At 36.8% G+C, this 20435-nt stretch overlaps 1 protein-coding gene across 1 annotated transcript in view; it reads right to left on the reverse strand.

Annotated features, from left to right (window-relative positions):
* ABCA13 (ATP binding cassette subfamily A member 13) overlaps window positions 1-20435 on the reverse strand; it is a 210761-nt gene that overhangs the window by 85404 nt on the left and 104922 nt on the right. Inside the window, exons 31-35 of the mRNA XM_075142413.1 lie at window positions 19658-19876; window positions 17172-17368; window positions 16233-16390; window positions 15585-15815; window positions 8620-8710 (exon numbers count right to left, since the gene is read on the reverse strand). Of these exons, the coding sequence (XP_074998514.1) occupies window positions 8620-8710; window positions 15585-15815; window positions 16233-16390; window positions 17172-17368; window positions 19658-19876 (896 nt within the window). The remainder of the gene's footprint in view (window positions 1-8619; window positions 8711-15584; window positions 15816-16232; window positions 16391-17171; window positions 17369-19657; window positions 19877-20435) is intronic.

Consider the following 20435-nt stretch of genomic DNA (forward strand, 5'->3'; position numbering starts at 1 on the left):
ATGACTATTGATAATGTCTTTGTGGGTTTTTGTAACACAAAAGAAATGTTTTAGTGAAGGAGCAGAGACAATTTCACCAAAGGAGATAGTTTTGAGAAGGTACTGGACACATGAAAACCTAGTTTCATGTGGAATTATCAACCTCAAATACAGCCTTGCTAGTACAACTAAGATGTGTACCACACATTCTACATACATATTGTATTACTCATAGGATGAAGCAAGATGTTAAGAAGACTCCATGAAGCCCTTTCCCTAAGTAATGTTCCATTTCAGAATGAAAAGTAAGTATACTTAGTCTTGATAAGAATTTCTTCAAGAAATTGACCATTTACATTAGACTACTTACATAATTGAACTTAAAGTATCTGTATTTACTGGTGCAACAGCATTAACAAAGCAAAGTTATGTTTTAAAATATTTGTGTGCATGTGTGTACATACACATATACTATCTTCATCTATAAAAATATATGCACACAGGCACACTTGGAAAAAAACATCTATAAAATATATACTATACCTGTAAGCTAAAGCAAGGCAAGGAACCACCAGAATTTACTTTGTATATAAAACCTAAAGACTAGCTATTATCAACATGTATTTTGTGACACCATATGTATGATTTTGTATTAATTATCTAAGAGTCAAAATTTCCTCCAACATATAGGCCCCATATTATGAGGGAGAGAAATAGTCAGTTCATCTTGAATGTGAGAAGTAAATGCTATCTTTGGAAAACTCCTGCTGCTAAGCAACAGAAAGAGCATAAACCAAAAAAGATTTCACTATTTAAGCTAGGAAGAAAATATTACTACAGGTGTAGCAAAAGCCTCATTAGTTTTACACCAGGCAACCCATCATTGCTGTTACACCAGGCAACCCATTGCTGTTTAATTTTCAGTTGCTTTTCAGATAACAGATGATCACATAATCCATATCTGAATACAGACTTTTGAAGATGTTGCAAGTGTAAAAATATTGGAATACCTCCAAAAAGTGCAATCAGGTCATTCTCAAAAGCAATAAATGAACACAGGAGTACTGTCTAACAGATCTTATTTATCCTCTGAGGAAGAGTTCTACTTCTCCTACATTCTTTTCTTTTTTCCTTTTTTTTTTTGGTAAAAATTACTTAGGAATAATTACAACATGAAATGGAAGACAAGCAGTCCTGCAGAGTGGAGAACAAGACTTCTGAATATTTCATTAAAAGACAGGATTTTAAAAATACCATGAAAGATCATAAAGGCTGTCAATACCGTTTCCATGTCTGCATCTGTTGTAACAGCCTCGACAAAATACAGGAACTAAAAGAAAACAACAGGAAATCCTGGAGTGCAAAGGAAAGGTTGGAGAAAGAGAGACAGAAGGGAGCACTAGCAAGTCAGAGGGAAAACAGAGCCTGTATGAAGAAATACGCTGCCAAGAAGAAATCAAAGAAGGGCTTATAGGCAAGACAGAAAAGCTACACAGCTGAGATGATTTGATCACTTGGTTTTCAAGATGTTAAGGAAGTTTACATTCTAACAATTACCTTTGGATAACTAAAGTGTTCCTAGCACACCCACAACTATCTGTATCCTTTGTCCTTCAGCTCGAAGAAATATCTGAGCATAGTGGATGAGCTTCCAGGCTATTTCATTTCTGAAACAAGCACTACTAATAACTAACATGACAAACAATCTAGATTATGACGAAGGCAAGGCAGCAGGTTGTTGGAAAGAGCACATTCAAAATATTCTCATACATCCACATCGGGCAGCAAAAGCTGAGAGATGTTAATATCAAATACAATTTTCTGTTTAGAAGGCATTTGAGATATGTAGAAATTCAATATATAGTCATCACCATCAAAAGCTACATGCATATCAGTTCTGGTGACCCACAATTTCAAAAAAAGTCTCTCTGACGATTCTCTTTCTTCTAGGCAGGATAGAAAAGGCATCATCTCTTCCATCATAAGATGGAGCGATGCAACAACTTTCCTCATTCGTTTTCAATTAGTTAGAAACTGGAAATACTCAGTAAACTTCAGACCACAATCTGAAGTCTGGGTCTGTATCTAAAGCACAACACATCTCTTCAAGCATACCTTTCAGTCTAAATGAGATTCATATGTTTTAAGAACAAGTAAAAATACCAAATTACACGCTGAAGGAAAGCAGCTACTAAGTCACATGGGTGACCTTTTATGGAACCAACCAAATTCCATCAACAGAACACATTCATGGGCAATGATTTTCAAAATAGAAATTTCAGAAGGGATTATTGTTTTGTTTTCTGGTGCTCTAACACTTGCAGAAAACTATAGTCTTCTTTCAACTGAGCCCCGTATTTGGCAGGTGCTTTACTGACCGTTTTTTTCTCTAGAGCTGAAGGGAACAAAAGGCCTCTGCGAGGAAGGCAGGCAGAGTTCACTTTCTTCATTTGCCAGCAGTTAGGAGATGAACATGAGGACAAAGAGGTAGAGAACAGGAAGTGGATCAGCTTCTTGGCATTGTAAGAGTACTTCCCTTTACTAGAAAACAGCTTTCCACTGTTTTTCTAATAGTCCTCTGATGTCTGAGCCTGTCTAACAAAGAGCCCAAGATGTCCATACTGTGGATGAAAAGTGGAAAAGGACCAGGCAGCAACCACATGGAAAGCAACTGGCAGGGAAAATGTTTGGATGAGAGAAGAAAGTAGTGGGTGAAAAGAGTGAAACACATTTGAGGTTAAGTGGAAGAACCTGACCATTTACTTTCAGAAGGATAGAAGGAGTTTCAGTTATACACTTACTGAGAAAACAATTTTATGTAAACCTTAAACAAATTAGATTATTTTATTTTTGAGATCAGATATCTTTTTGTGACTACTGATAGGTAACATTATAAAGATGCTCCATCCTCATTTTATGCTTCAGATAATCCTGAAAGGGTGACAAAAAGAAGCAAGATTCAGAGTTGAGGAGTATAAAACTAAATAGTTGGAAGAAGTGAAATTAAGTTTTCAACATATGCTAGAATCACAAGATTTCCTGCAAGAAACTAATTAAAACAACAATAAAAAAGCTGAAGGAAAATATAACGTATCCAAGATTTTTAGACCAGCTATTTTGACACTTCTTTTTCAGGGTCTAGTGCTGAATTTAAGTGGTAGCGTCATCTATACTATTAGACTACCAGAAGACTGAAATGTATGCTGTATCTTCCCTTTATCAGTAGTTGGCAAAATTTGAAAGTTTTAATATCAGTCTTCATGTCAGCAGCCACTTCTTCTAAACAGAGCCACTGATACTTATTACCCACATTTTTCCACTCAGAAATCAAGATACATTTTGCAAGGTGGAGCATTAAAATCATTCTTATACCCCTTTAAGTGAATTTTACAGGGAAATGAAAGAAAGGAGTTCCACTTAAAAACTGATGTTATGATATAACTTCAAACATATAACAAATACTCTGTCAACCCTTATTTTGTAATTACAGGGAAGTCAATTTGTCATAGTGGATTAAAAGCTCCTCTCTGAGAATAGAAGAAACCACTTGATCACCTATCAGCAGACATCAAATTCCACTGTTACCCATGTGCAGAAATCAATAACATCTTTTACTGTAGCATATTTTCTGCAAAGGCCCCAGACTTGTGTCAAATGCACCAAGAGAGGGAACATACTTCCCTGGGTAAACTCCAACTGTTAATTAACCTCTAGGAGAAGTGCCTGCCTTTAGCTTCCAGCTATTTTTTTCTCTTATTTCTTCCTTTATTCTATTTATCACTTCTGCCCCTATAAAAATTAGAACTATACCTTAATAGACAGTATTCTCTACACATAAAAAATATAGGCTTTTTAAGCAAACCACTTCTCTATCTTCTTTTTGATAAACTACATTAACTGAGCCCTGATGGTGCCTTTACAAGCACTTCACCTCCAACCTCCAATATTAACTCTTCTCTGTTCCCTTTCCAAATTCTCAACTTTTCCTTAAAGACATTCAAATTTAAAAACATGGACACAAAAGTTGTACATGGTATTGCAGCATCAGTCTCATCAATTTTGAACTGATAGTCAAAATGACCCCTTCACATCCTTTTGTACATTAAATTGAAACATAAATCATCTTAGCCAGACTGTCTTAAAACACTTTTTTACCAGTATTAGTAACTTTCAAAGTCAGTGTTTACTCCCCATATTATGTAGGTGTGCCCAGCATTTGGCTTAATTAAAACACACTTTATTTAGAATAGATTCAGCTTTTCAAGTGATCTAACTCACTCTTTAGGACTGGTCTGACTCATTACGATTCTATCAATCCCTTGCAGCAGTCGCTTTTTTTTTCATAAGCAACGTTATATTTACTTCAGTATCACTGACGAAAATAATCAAAAGGCAGAGTTGGCACCCAGTGAGGATTCACTGAAAGCTCTTCAGCTTGATGTTTCGCTATTGATGACTGCTTTTTGTCAGCTACTATTTCTTAATTAAATTAGCTTTCAGATGTGCTTTTTAAGTAGTGTGTATTGTCGATCTCTTAAATCCTAATAGGAGCAATGCAACATTTTGCCCAATATCCTTCAAGATGGCTAACACCAGCTGCTTCAGAGAAAGGTTTAAGCAACCATAAAAATTAGTTATGCATCAACCTGCTTCCACTCCAACACTTTCAGTGGCTAACTTATCCAAGAAGTTCAAAGACATATAAGCCTTAACAGCACTTCTGTTACTGTAGCTATTCATATTATATATACACTAATAACCACTCTTTGGCTTTTTTAAACATATTACCACAATCTTAGTCTCTATAATGTTTTATGGCAATGAATTTCAAATGTTACGTGTCACTGTGTGAAAAATATAATTTTATCCATTTTGAATTTTCTGCAGTTTTCTTTCACTATATCTCAGGTTCCAACTGTATTTTACTGCCAGAGGAGATTAGATCCAAAGTTGGTATCTCCCAAGCATTTCTAAGACATAGAATGCTTTAAAATTAATTCATTTGGCTCTTCAGCAAGATATCTGAATATCTTAACTCTGCAGTATTGGTCCCTTAACAATCCAATGAGCCCACTCTCTAACCTATTGCCTACTTTTGCATATGCTCAGAATATTTTGGTATTTATCCATGGTTAGCTAGTCACTCCTTAGACTTGCTCTTAGTTCTCCTGATTATTTTTGTATATATACTGCCTGCTCTAGTTTATGATAATTTTATTGGACTCCATAGAGTCAGTTTTGCCATTTTCTCAAGGCTATTTGGCTCCAATGATCTTGTCATGCAGTGATTGCAAGCTCAGTCTAACCTTTTTTCTGCATGCTCTGTATACATCTACAAAACAATAACCATCAATCATGTGCCCCAGCTGTGTAGAAATTAATTATGCACATCTGTATTATAATATATGCATGTATATATAAAAAAGAAAATGTTAACTGTTCTCACCAAAAGACGAATTTTATTCCAAGTTTTTTTTCATCAGAATAAAACTAAAAATTATGAGTAAACCTTCCACAAAGGAAACTTAAACCGCTAAAAATTACACCGTGCACTTTGTATCTATAAAGTTATCAATATTAAAATTGTTACAATTAATTTAATAAATGGACTGCTACTTACCTCTAATATTTGCATTTTAAAAGGGTCAAATAATTCTGAGTTTATTTTACATTATTGTGGTGTGTTGACCCTGGCCAGCAGCTAAGCATCACACAGCTGCTCGCTCACACTCCCCCTCCTCCAGCAGGATGGAAGAGAGAATAGGTAGAAAGAAAGCGAGAAAACATGTGGATCAAGATAAAGACAGTTTAAGAAGTGAAGGAAAAAGAAAGAAAAAAAAAAAACAACAAAAAACCAAGCAATGCAAAGGCAATCACTCACCACTTCCCACAAGCAGACTGATGCTCAGCCAGTCTGGTAGCAATGACTACCTCACCAAAAAAAACCCTTCCCTCAGTTTCTACTGCTGAGCGTGACACTATATGGCATTAAATAACTCTCTGATCAATTCGGCTCAGCTGTCCAGATCATGTCCCCTCCCAGCTTCTTGCTCACCCTCAGCCTACTCACCACAGGGAAGGGGGCGGGGGAGGGCAGAATGCGAAAAAGGGAAAGCCTTGACACTGCAAGTATTGCTCAGCAATAGCCAAAACATTGGTGTGTTATCAACACTGTTTTAGTCACAAATCCAAAACACAGCACCATAAGGGCTGCTATGAAGAAAATTAACTCCATTCCAGCCAGACGCAGTACAAGTTGCCTCAAGTTGCACCAAGTGCCTCAAGTGGCCTCAAGTTGCACCAAGGGAGGTTTAGATTGAACATTAGGAGAAATTTCTTTACTGCAAGAGTGGTCAGGCCTTGGAACAGGCTGCCCAGGGAAGTGGTTGAGTCACCATCCCTGGAGGTATTTAAAAGACGTGTAGATAGGCCCTTAGGGACATGGTGTAGTGGGCATGGTGTGTTGGGTTGACGGTTGGACACGATGATCTTAGAGGTCTTTTCCAACCTGTATGATTCTATGATTCTATGATTCTAAGACACTGTAAAACATAACTAGAAATTATCAAAGCTCCAACTTCAGTGAGATACTGTCATATCTTGCTGAAGTGATGTCTCTTGCCTGTTTTTGGCATTGGTCATCAGCCTAAATCATGTACTGATTTTCTGCAGTTTCATTCAAGGGACATGCACACCGCTCCACTACACCTCCTGGTCTGGGAGACAAGAAACAACATTTTGATTTCTACATAATCCTGATGCTTCAAGGGCTCAGTACAGTAAAGGGTAGCCAATACCCCTGCTTATGCTCAGATCCATGCTTTGTCAAAGCAGCTCTCTAATCTAAATTCTTTTACAAATCAAATAGCAGCATCCTGTGATGTTCTCAATAACCCAGCTGTTTGCTCTAGAGGTTTTTGAAAAATCATTTGACTACTTTGACAACAAAAAGTTTGACTGCCTTTGAATCTGCTTTCAAAGACAAAATTATACAGGTCAAGCTATTGCCCATGGAGTATTCTGGTTAGCTTTGACAATGATGGATACCTTTCATGACCATTTCCCAGATCCCTTATGCCTACACTTCACAACTGTCCTTAATGATGAATGACAGTCATCTGCAATGAATGACAATTTTCCAGTACTCTCATCCCCAAAGAAATGGCATTATCATCACATTTTTTTGCTATAATTTATCAGACTGAAAAATAGAGTCTCTGATTACTCTTTATTAATGTAATAACTCGAACAAATACTAAGCTATGTGTTTTGAAATGTGGATGGTAAAAGATATCAAGTTGTTAGATACAGTATACTCTGTTTTCATTGCTTTAGGAACTATAAATCTTACTCTTTAATGAAAATGCAATGTGGAAAAGACAGACTGGTTTGATTTGAAATTAGTTTGGATATCCTAGCTGAGCTTTGAAGAAATACAGGGGTATTCAAAGCTGTATTTTGAATGGAAGTCTTGTTCTCACCACTCACAGGGGTGGATATTTTATTTGCTTAGTGAGGGTTTTTTGCTATATAGTTACTTCTTCACTGATTCAACAGCAAAAAGACCCTCTGGAAAAAGTCATCCAGTCAAGTTTGCACTCTGTGAGAAAAGGTCTCCTCTTAGGCCACAGTTCTTGGCACTGATTACTCATTACTGGCAGACCCAACTGAATTTATCTTAACCAATAACACAAGCTTGATTCAAAATTGTTATTTCCATTACCGTAATGAGGAAGGTCCTCAGTCACAGACCAGGACCTCTCTGTGCCTGTGTTCCATAGAAACAAAACAAAAAGGACTGCATATAGAACAAAATGTTTGACATGTAACTGAAGACGACTATAATCTGGATATAAATCATCAAATAGAAGGAAACATGATACGTATAGAAGCATGAGAATCTCAGGAACAATGAGAAAATATTGATGAACTTGGTGGGCACTGTCATTAGAGAACTTGAGTCTTGCATTTTGCAAGGTATCACATTGCTGACTTCTAAGGAGAGTTTTTAAGGAGAACAAGCTTCCTAAGGTTTCAGAAACGTTAACGAGGACTTCCTCCCAGGCTTGCAGGGCAGGAAAATAGAAAGCACGAAGGAACTTGCTTTAAAACAAACAAACATGTACGGGACCCTGAAATAACATGCCACTTGAGAGGACAAATGATCATCTATTATGGGGGGCAACAGCTTTTATTTATTTTTTTTTATTTGCGCATGGATGGAGATGAATACACCTTTCTAATAGCTCACAGATTTTATATCTGTGGTATATCTCAGCAATATTTATCCATTGTCAGTATGAGTCAAAGGGGGTAATTAGTTGCCAGGGACTGGTAGGAAGCAGTACATAATGCTGATGCAATGAGAGAATGCTTGTGTTCCTGTGTACACATAGTACAGGTGAAGGGTGAGAAGACGACTGTGAAATGATAAAGAGGTGAATCACAGTAGACATATAAAACCTACTACCTAAGGCAATCATGTCACATGCGCAAAAAAAGAATTGCCAGATGGTAGCAGGCAGTATTCTCCATTTGCTTGTGCATTCCTCAACCTTAGGAACTTTGTGCATGTTTATCTTTGTGTTTGTGATATTTATAAATATGGCTGCTTCAGAAGTTACCTAATTTTCTACTTACAGGCTGATTCAGCACCATTTGTATGGTCCGGGTGTGCTGCCCGTGGAGCATAGGGCATCTTCTCTGAGTCCTGCAGTAGCTTCAGAAATACCTTTCATGAAATAGGAAAAAATAATTTAGAAACCATTTACTAAAAACTACTTTATATATCTATCCCAAACCACTCAGATTGTCAGATATTAATAGTGGCTGCTGTAGCCACCCTGCTGGAATGACTATAAAATTAGTCAAGCTCTCCAGTAGAGGAATCCTGGAGATAAGGGGAAAGGAATAAATGCCAATAGATGCAAAAGCACCTATGCAAACCATTGTTGGCCCATGCACACTACTATCTGCAAAGATTTTTCAATAGACTGGCTGCCCTTGATTGACATTTTATGCTCCTAAGCTGTGGCATATGTTGGAACTCAGTTACTGCAGTTTTTACCAAGGGCATATTGACAGCTTCAAGTCTCTTCTGACACTCTAGCTAGAAATCTGTGGGCATAACTGGAACTGCTACCAAAGAGTTCTAGTTGTACCAGTACAACTAAATCTAATGTATCCTACAGAACCGAGAATCCACAGACCTCTGGGAAGTGTCCATAGATTTATGCAAGCATGTGGGCAATAATGCTATTGAAAGGCATTTAAAGGACAATGCAATCATCAGGCACCGTCAACATTAACAAAGTCCTGTCTAACTAATACTATGGAGAGGACTGGGCAACAATGCATGTTTTGTAGCAAAACCATTAGCATGCATATCCCAGATTGGGAGAAGATGATAGGATCCTGTTACCTAAAATCACTGTGGGAAAAACTGAAATGATTTTTTTATAAAAGTAAAAATCTAAAAATCTTCACTTCAGTAAAATTGTAAAGGTTGAATCTTCCTAAGCAGGGCGACACACATCGGAAGGGAGTTAAAGATAACATTTAAAAAAACCCAGCAGAATTCACCAATTTTATAATCATGAGGTCTATTTAAATGGTATATACACCTTGTCAAATAGATTTCTGTTCGACCTACTACTTCTTGCTTAATCCTGTTTCACAGTTCTGTCCACATAAAGCCCTTTGAATTTCATAGAGATGTATTTCATTTATCAGTCCCTCAGCCTTGCAGAAGCTTGGAACAGCTTTTGTAGTGAGTTGGTTATTAGCACTCACCCCACTTCTTGTAAGCCCAAATGAAAAATAAAATTAACATTTTCTTGACTTAATCTGAACTGCAATTTGAACAGTGATCTAGGAACTGCAGCTATAAAGAAAGAAAAGAAAAGTTAACAGAAAATACAGCTACCACGAGCATCTCTAATTGAGCAGCAAAATTACAACCAAGTTTTGCTTTCTCCTGATGAAAGCCTTCTTCTGCTTTCTCTTCTCTGTTTGAGTTGAGCTGCAAGACTTAGATTATAACCACAGTGCAACTTTCAGAAATCATTAAGAAACCATTTATTTCTTCCCACAAAAGAACCTGATATCAGCTATAACAAAAAATTCCTTGTTTCCAAGGAGCTCATACGATAGACAATAAAAAACAGTCAATTTGAAGAACTTTATAGTTGTGGAAAGATATTTCTTGACTTGCTAAGGTCTGACTGTCACATAAACCATATTTGCTTAGTCAATATAATTGCCATTTATCAGTGGTTATTGATTGCATTTGTTACCTGCCAACTTTCAGTGAACACTTTTGGCCGTTAACAACTGCAAGGCCAGAAGAAATTAATACCTCCTGACATTTCTATATTAGACCCTGGAGGGAGATCCTGACTGCCCAAAGCCACATTCCAATTTGTTGCCTTGGACCTGCTTGCTGATGGCTCCTCTGCACACCAATTCTGTCAAGCATACCAAACTAAACTGAACTGACTGAAAACACAAAGGAACTGCTCCTCTCTGACTAGGACGAAGGCTACGCTACAAAATGTTGCCTTCATATACTCAGTTCAATGTCAAAATTCCTGCTGGGGTTGCACACAGACATTTTCTTCTTTAATCACATTATGTCACTTGAAGCGAGGACATAACTTAAAAAAGAAACAAAACCACCAAACACTTTTCTAATACATACTGTGTCTGCTGTGGCTTCACTGACACAGCTATTCTGATACAGCTATAAAGACAGAAAGCCACCTGCATTGCCCAGTCCTCCCCATAGTATCTAGGCAGCTCTGAAAACATCCTGTTAAGAATGGGAATCATTAGGGACCATATTGTACAGAAGAAATGACAATTTATCTAATGTTGCACAGGATATTGTGGACAGAAATAGTATTAGCTTAACAATGTTATTAGCAGAGTAAGCACTCTCCAAAACACACAGATCTGGAAAAGGTCAGAATTAGACACCATGACAGAGAGACAATGTGTTCTTGCCATACCTAAAAGACTGGATAAATTCAAGAAGAGAAGATGTCTTCTAGACCTCAGCAGAGCATCCCTTTCCCTACATGCCTTAGCAATTCCTACTTAATTTCTGCTTTGGCTAGCAAGTCCACATCTGACCAAGGACTTGTACAGACAGCTGTCTGTAGGGAAACCTGAGGAAACAGACATTTCCTGCATCCTATCTAAGCTGTACTAAGCAGCTGATTTCTTCCTGATTTCTTCTTTGGGACAGCATGATAAAAACAAGCCTGGTTCACTGATACAGTGGCACAGTATCCTTGAAACTTTACTGCAGAGCATGGGTACTCTGTCACACCTTAGTTATCATTCCTAAAACACATCTTCACCTGAAAGGACAAGGTGCAGAAAACCAAAGCAGCTGAAAGAAAGAAAGTGAAGACAGGGAGAAAAAAAAACAAAAACAAAAAAATGCATCCAACACCTATAGACAGTCCTTTATCATCTAAAACCACTGACTAATATTTTAGCAACATTTCTGGGCCCTCTTATCCCACAAATCCCATGTGTATCCTAGGTATTTTGCAGTGGGAAAGTGTTAATTGCTTGAATTGCTTGCTGTCAGTTAATTTGCAACAAGCACCTGCAAAAAGTTGAGAGTGGTAACGTATTAAGTAATTTAAAAGCCATATAAAAGTCACTGAAAATTAAGCAGCACATGGAATTAAAATCACATGGAAGCAGTGTTTAACATTTTCCCAACTGTTTTTGTAGACCTTTTCACTAGGACAGGCAGACTTCTGAACATACAGTGAGCACAGAGCAGTGCTAAATACGCATTGTTCCATGCCAAATACCAAAATCTGAAAATCTCCTTTTTAAGAAATATTCATCTTCCACTTGGGAAATGTTTACATTCTGCATAATTCAGCATCACTGAATTTTTTTCAGTAACTGATCAGTACCAGAGCAAGTATCCCTGGGAAGTTTCTAAGTTTTAAACCAATGTATGTAATCCATATTTTAGCTTAAATTACTTCCCTATGTAGGAGCCAATTTTCCTCTTATTACATTTTCTACTCACATTGATTTTATATTTTCTCCCAGGCAGTCCATGCTCAGTATAGCCTTCTGTAGCTACAGGCGTGTTTCACTAAGCAGGACAATGCAGAAGCAGTCTTCGGGCCGTTCACTGTGGATGATTGTTGACTGAGGAACTTTTGCAAGCAGGTCAATGGTTATCCGCTAAACAGGAACACTTCTGACTGTCAAACTTAGATACACACACAGAGGGGACAGACACTTGGCACAGCTTATAGCCACAGGAAGAAACTCTGTATGCTTTTGAGGAAAGTGCTTAAAATAGGTAAGGAGTAGCATGGCTCACTTCCAGCACTTGCCCCTGTGAGCTTGCTCCATGCCAGGCACTGAAGGACCACCTCGGTTGCTCTTGGAGATGGAGAGAGCAGGTAGTCGTGCTGGCTGTTGAGGAGGACTGTCCTACTTGCAAGCAGCAGCCACTGCCCTGACTGCTTCTTTCAAACCACCAGATTGTCAATAGGTATAGCAAGTGCTTTTTCCCTCTAGGAAAAAGGTCTGGACAGATGGCAATACTACAGTGAAATAGATTAATATGATCATGCCATTATGAGATGTTGTTATAGCACTCTCAACAAAACTGAATCTCATTCGAAGCTACATAGTGTTTTAAGGCTAAAATATTTCAAGGAGGTGTATGGCTTTCCCTGCAAGTTTTGGGGCAAACTCTCTGGTCATTTCAAGGAAGAGAATTTAAAGTAGTACTCCATTAACGGGTATTTCGACACATCTTATTTTGCAAAGATGTTTCAATGGTTTTGTTCTCTCCTCAAAGCAAAGCAAGAAAGCGATAAGCTTTGAAACCCCCAGAGTTGCCAGAAAGTGAAACATCATCCTCCAGAGAGCTCTCAGTATACGCTTAACTTAATTAACCACCTTTCTATCCTCCTTTTGGTTCTACTAACATTCTTTGGATTACAAGCATTATAAAGTACACAAATACAAATAGTTGGAAAAGATATTTAAAACCTAAAATGAAGCAAATATAATATTAGTGATATTTGAAAGTGTCAGGAACCGATTTTGTTAGAATTTCAAGATTGCTTTGAAGTATGAATGGAAGCCTGGTTTCCCTTGAAGAGTAAAACTTTTAGAGAGTGCGTGTGTCCCTCAGACTGAAAAGAATAATGGCGAGTGTATGAGAGAACAAAAAGAAAGGATAAAATAAAAATTATAACACATTTCTTCCTTTAAAGTCAGAGTTCTTTGTTTCCAGATTGAATTATTTGAATAGACTAAATAGCGCTATTATGTGCTATCCATTTAGTTGCCAATGCAAGGAGGCTTTTGATAAGAAAATGGAGAATTGAGGTTGTAACGACTAATGATGAAATGCAGAGATGACAGAAATCACCCCAAATTAATGCATTAAGTCTTCAAGCTGAAGAATGATACATCAATACCTAATACCACCTTTAAAGCTTTTTTTTAACCTCCCCTGCAAAAAACAACCAAAAGGAAGCTTCAACTGAGTAACAGATGCAGCACACTAAGGAAGCTTCCTCATATTCCATGACAACTTCACATTTACTTTACAGATGCCAGTTCTGGAAAATCCTATGATATCCTACAGGGACACAATCAAAAAAGGTTCTCAATATATACATTACCTCAGAATCTATAAAGTTTGGCAGTGAACAGTATTCTTTCTTATAGCATATTAATCACTCTATATAATTTGAAAGAAAATAATAATTTTTCAATAATCTTTTGACTTGCCTCATAGAATTGTATAGCAGGAACATAATTTACTTTATAGCATTATGCAAAATGTTTATTAAACTTGTATGGTTTATTTTTTTCCTTCCTTTCTCCCCCATTGCCATAGCAAATGTTTGCCACGCTAGCTTTATGTACTGTCGTCATTTGTAAGAGAAACACTGAAGAGATGCTTTTTTTTTTTCCCTTTATAAATAACTCAGTTGTATAGAGCTTAACTTCAAAGGAAGCCACATACTTGCTGGTAGATCATTCTTTGGACCGCAGTTTAAAAACAAATGTGCAAAACCAGATCCTTTATGCTTGTGCAGAGTCCTAAAAACCTATGTAGCAAATCAATATAGTCCTAAAAATGTCTCCCGGTGGACCACTTCAGGATACAGCAGCTCCACGTGGTGGTGTATTGGTTCAATAAATTTCATGAGCAATTATCCTTTTAGGTTTACTTGCGTTATTGGGGTTCTATTTACATTTTTTTCCACAGATTATATAAGATGAACAATTCTAAACTTGCAAAACAAACTCAGAACTGCTGATGCAGTTTCAAATATCTGACCCCATTAATTCCCATATGTATAGCTCACACAGCAAAAATACAATGCATAAGTGATATCTGACAGGCCTTAAAGTGTATCATCTTCATAAAACTAGGAAAGATGAGCATCTTCCCTGGGGGATCTTGTGTTCCAGATGACCGCAGTATTACATCGTATCATCTCATACATTTCCAGGGAACAGAAGGAGAAGTGATACACCCCTTTTCTGTACTAAGTATTTATTGCTATATATGAAAAAATATTACTCTACAGGAATCTGCATTTCATTATTTTTGTGGGTTTTTTTCTAACATGTATTACATTTTCTGTTAGAAAACAGTCCAACCTTGCCTGTCTTTAACACTATAGGTAATCACTAGAGAAATCAGTTTCACAAAGTGATACTGAATGAATTGTGCCATCAAATAAAAATAGATGTGTTTTGTGCATCAAAAAAATACTGACATTAGTCTCCTATCATCACTTGAAGAAGTGGAAAAAATTATATTTTCAAAAAGATCTATAATACAGTGGTGGTTTAGGGAATCTTGATATTTAAAAGTTATAGTCGGGATAAAAACAGTCCAAGGAAAATAACTTCTCACTGATATGGCTATTTACATGGAGCTAAATTCAGAAGCAGCGTAACAGCGTCTCTTTCTCTGGTCTGTTTGGTATATATATACAAACACACACGTATATATATATATATATTAGTGTGTATATATGTTCATGTATCTCTCTCTCTCTCTAGGTATACACACAATATACTCTTTAGAGATTTCCCACACAGTTTTGCTAATTCCTAAGCTTTAGAACTTTGTAAGTCAGAGAGTATTCTCAGCAATTTTTTTTCTGTCCCAAGAGCTACCTTAACTGAACTTCCAGCCTTGCAAGTTCAAAGTTCATTCCAATGCTAGTGATCTAGGACAACAACAGTGGTCTCATTAAATCAATGACACATTAAATTTTCCTTAAGTAAATGCAGAAACAAACATTTAAGTGTTACACAGTTCCTCGGTGTTCACATCGGATTCTTGAAATAAGAAATAAGTCATAGTAGAGTGGGTGCTGAAATTAACAGTACAGTAGAACTATAAAGTATACATTTTGCCTGAGTTGTTTTTGGTTTGGTGGGTTTTTTTTTTTAGAAAATGTGCTTCTCACAAGAAACTGTTATGAAATATGAAAGATACAATAAGAGTAGCTGGAAGCTAATACAGGGTTCTCTAACCAAAAAAATGCCATTACACAGAAAAACTAAAAGTACCTCTTTACCTCTTCCAAGGTGGTGTCAGAAATGCCATAGCCAGTCACATGTAGATGATGAAGGCTTTGATCTAAAGCCTGAAAAAGACCTTTAAAAGAGGTCTTATCTGACCTTTCTGGAATCACATAGGTCAGCTCAGTCCCACTGTTCTCTTTCAAGAAGGCTTCTGGGATGTGGGTCTGTACCAAAGATGTGACCTGAACAATATGCTTAGGATCCTGGATTTCAAACACAGAGGGCTACGAGGAAAGAAAGATAACCATGCACAAAAAATTAAATGTTACTAGAAGTATGGGACTGGATAGTAGAATCATACAGGAAAATTTCCACTGATGAAACTGCATCAAACCTGGGATGCAGAGACTACTTCCCAGGAATAAAGAACAGTGAGACAAAGCCCTTTTAAGCTAAATATTGAAATTCAATATTTTCAAATAGGTCATTGTGTTCTTCTAAATAATAATAATAGTAGTAGTAGTAGTAATAATAATACCACCGACTCAAAACAACCAAGAAAGCTGATAAAAACATGTTTTACTGGCTTTCTAACAATTTATATCACATATTACTTCCTGGGACATACAGCTCCCTTAGAATATACACAGCTATTACTTGGCAGGCACTGTTAAATTCTGTACAGTACGTTTTTAGCATACCTTTTTTATGAGCGTTAGACTGTGTCCCTGGCCGTATGTTTCTCTCAGATAAGAGGGAGAACCACAGCACCTCAGCTGTCCATGCTGCAGGATGGCAATGTGATCGCTAAGCACCTCTGCCTCATCAAGATGGTGAGTGGTAAAGATCAGTGTGCAACCTGCATCAGAAAGATTGGTACATGTCTACAAAACCTGGTTTCTAGAGAAACACATCTTGCTTTCACAAGGGTCCTTTAACTTTAAGGGAACATATTTCAGGTCACTTCAAAACATAACTGCAAGACACAAACAAAACCTGCATTCAGATTTACAGTCTGAGTTAGATTCAAGTCTAAACTTGCTTTGCCTTGTATTATACATAGTAAGCAGTATTAAGCCATTACAACTTCAAGCTGTTTTAAGAGCTTAAGAGATTCCTTAAAACCACATAGCAGTGTCTGTTTTAATGGATCATTCACTGTGAGTTATTACAGCTAACTGAGTGCTCACTAGCTGAAGAGTTTGCTTCCCACAATCAGTTTTTAACCTTATGGCACTTAAAAAATTAGTGTATCAGGCTGACCTGATGAGTCTATTTTCATTAGAAGTATAGATGCATCTATATACAGATATGTGTAAAATGGGAAATGAAAACCAGAAAATAATTTTGAGAAGCTAACAAAAAAGAAAAAGGTAAGAGAAGAGAAACTTCAGGACAGGACTCAGAACTAAGCTCAATCTTCTGTTAGATTGGGCATATTTCTGTGAGATAGCAGATAATTCTTGTAATCTCACTTGGCTGCTTTAAAGTTTCCCAAGTTTGATTAAATGTTACCTCTGAAATTAATGTATTTAGTTACTGAATAGCAATACTAATATTCTGACTATCCTGTTTAAATTTATTGAAACAGAATTCCAGAAAGGAAAATAGTCAGCAAATTATGTGTATAAGCTTTGTACCAGCTTTGTACTTCAGAAGAACATCCCAGATGCTACGGCGAGAACATGGATCTACTCCACTGGTGGGCTCATCTAGAACAACTGTCTTTGAGTTTCCAATAAAGGAGATGGCAATTGACAGCCTCCTTTTCATTCCCCCAGAAAGGGCTCCAACAGGTTTGTACTGATGTTGGGATAAATCCACATCTTCCAGAGCTCTGAAACAGGAGTACAGAAACGGGACCAATTTTGAAAAAGTTTTTCCAGTCACACCATGTCCACGCAGAGCAGAATTACTGAAAAGTCACTGTAAATGGAAAGTGAAAAGAACGCTACCTCTGACTGATTATATAATTTGTGACAAAAATTAATAGAAAAAGAATGATCTCTTTACCTACAAAGTATAAACAGTCATCACCACCTAAAATACAAATTCTGGATAAGTATTGTGCAGGATAAGAACAGACAATTTTGAAATTAAGTCCAATAAAATAAATACCAGTTTGTCTAACGATTTTAGCAAACTCTAGATTATAGCCTCTTAAACCATGGTAAAGATGGTTAGTTTCACAACTCACACAGTGCTTCAGTTTTTGCAACTACATAAAGAACCTTAAAAAATGTCTGAGTTTTTAGGAAATGTGTAGTCATTTGAAGTAAATAAGGTAACAATGCTGCTTTTTTGGGTTTGTTTTTTTTATGTTTTTTTTTTTTAAGACATGTTTCTGTGAAGTAAACAGATTAGTGATCCCTAGGTAGAATACCACTACCTAATCCAACGTAATCTAATTCCTGCATTAAGGACTGGGAGATACCTTACAGACATTGCCTATTCAGCCCACGTCCTCTGATGATCTTGCATCTGAGCAGTGTGTGGAAACATGCTCAATAAAGGCAGCACTGAACAACCATTGATTTATTTTTCACCACATTGAACATCCAAGCTAAAAGCTTTCAGTTGCTATCAGCCTGGCAAGCAAGACATAAAAGGCTCAACAGTCTTAAGCTAATCTCCTGAATCATTTGAGTGAATATCCAGTCTGTAAACCATATGATTTACGGTAAGAAAATTTTTCATTTTAAAAAAACAGGTTTCTGTAATTGTTGTATAGATATATAACCAGGAAAATTTTTCTTAATCTCTTTAGAAGCCATCTTTTTTTGCTTAATAAAAAGCAAATTTTGTTTCATTGTTTTGTTGCTTTTCTAATTTCTCTGAAGTATTTTAAAGCATTCATTGCCTTTAAAAAAAATTAATTTTTTCTTAGTAGCAAGGCCTGCAGAGTCCTGAGTATTCTTATGTGCCATTAGTATGACAGACTGCTGCTGAAATTAACATTTAGCAGTCTAAGTACAATAAAATACAGGATATTATTTTGCATAAATTTTAACCAAACACTATGTTTGGTTTGTCCTTGTTCTAGAGAGTTGTTTCTGTTGTTTCTAGAGAGAATGCAGTGTCCCACACCAGAGATTTTTCAGATCAAAATTTTAAAGTAAAGGCTTTTATCATAGCTACTAAAAAGGAAAGCCGCTTTGCCACAAATGCATCTGCATATACCTAATTGTACACTTAAGGAGGAATCCCATCAACTTGGCATTTATTTCCATTGAAGCACGGAAGTGCCCAGCCCTCCACACAGTCTAGCATGAATCAGAAGGTAAACAGAAACTATTTACACTGCCATACTATTAAAAGAGCATATATTTTATTCCTAAAGTTCAGAAAATGCAGTTTGCTATTAGTGAACAAGCTGTCACCTTGTACGGTTTACTAGTAGTTTAATATACATGATGCAAAAATGAAGATCTAGTCCTATATCAAAGAAGTAGCAGTCTAAAAACACTAGCAAACATTCTCAACCTGACAAGTGGCTAATCCTCTGAGGTCACATCAGAGTTCTGGCTTGGTTTTCCAGTTGAATTATTTGTTTTTAAAACCCTTCACTTATTAAACACATTTAAAGTCTGAATTTGACAAAGGAAGAAGATGATTAAAATCTGTTTAAAAAGATTGTAACACACACTGCCTTTACCTGCCTTTTCTGGTTTTCCAATCTTCCCTCTACTGCAGGTGAGGGAATATAGGATAATAAATACATAAAGTCAGTGTTGAATTATCTGAAAACTCAGGGTGAACACACAGCAGTTTACTTTCTATCTGTCCCTCCAGCAAGGAAAGAGGTAAGGCAGCATGAGGCAGGAACCACTACCACTGCTAACCATCTCCACTCCAGTCAGAACAAGATTATTTGATGGTTCTGTATACCAGTTTTTTAAACATTGACAGTTTCACTACAGATACATTCAAGTAAAAGTTAGAAACTAGGAAATCTATTTTCAAGGCACAATTTCAGAACATGAAGTGTGATAAAAACTCATGGAAAACCTGCAGTTTCCACTTGCTTCTACTTGCAATTTTGCTTTAGCACTTTCTTGTTTGAGTGGCTTGCAATAGACACTACTGATTTACTTGACAGATTTCAACAAATGAAAGGAAAACTTACCCACTGACTTGCTGATTCAACTGTTCCTTTGTCCAGCCAGGTGCCTTCACTGATCCATAAAGCAACAGATGTTCTCGCACCGTTAGTATGTTGAACAGGACATCATACTGTGGGCAAACACCCAGCTCTGTCCTGATGGCAGCCAGATCAGTACGTATGTCCTTTCCATTAATAATAATGGTACCAGAGCTCGGTGGATACAGACCAGTCAACAGTGATCTGACACAAGAAAAGGAAAAAAAAAAAATTCAGCAAGATCATGTATAATGAGTGTATTACATAGCTCACATTTGGATTTCCTGAGGCATGTCCTAGCATCCTTAGAGCAACACCAATTCAGTTGAGCACAGTTATAGAAACATCGCTAATGTTTTGGGGTTTTGTTTTGTTTTGTTTTCAAACCAAGATCTCAACAATCCTTCATTTCCTCACTTCCAGAACAAAATCCATTTTTCCCAATCAAATATAACAGACATAAAAGTTTCCTTTTTCAAGTGTGTATTCTAGCTGAGGATTAATTCTTAACTGGGTCCCATCCTGCACCACTGGTTTTATTAAAGCTGATCATAGTTAACATAGAGGTAGAAATACAGAGACTTCTTAATTGAGACATTTTTAAATGTAATTTTTATTTCGTTATTTTCATTTCTAGTCAACTGCCAAAAAAGAAGTCCCTTGCAGTCTCTAAGAAAAAAGGCACAAAACCCCATGAAACTCCATGCCATGTGATAGGAGTACACACGCGATGCTAGAAAAGAACAGTTTCCTCAGATGTATT

This window comes from Calonectris borealis, chromosome 2 (assembly GCF_964195595.1).
Source record: "Calonectris borealis chromosome 2, bCalBor7.hap1.2, whole genome shotgun sequence".
Lineage (NCBI taxonomy): Eukaryota > Metazoa > Chordata > Aves > Procellariiformes > Procellariidae > Calonectris > Calonectris borealis.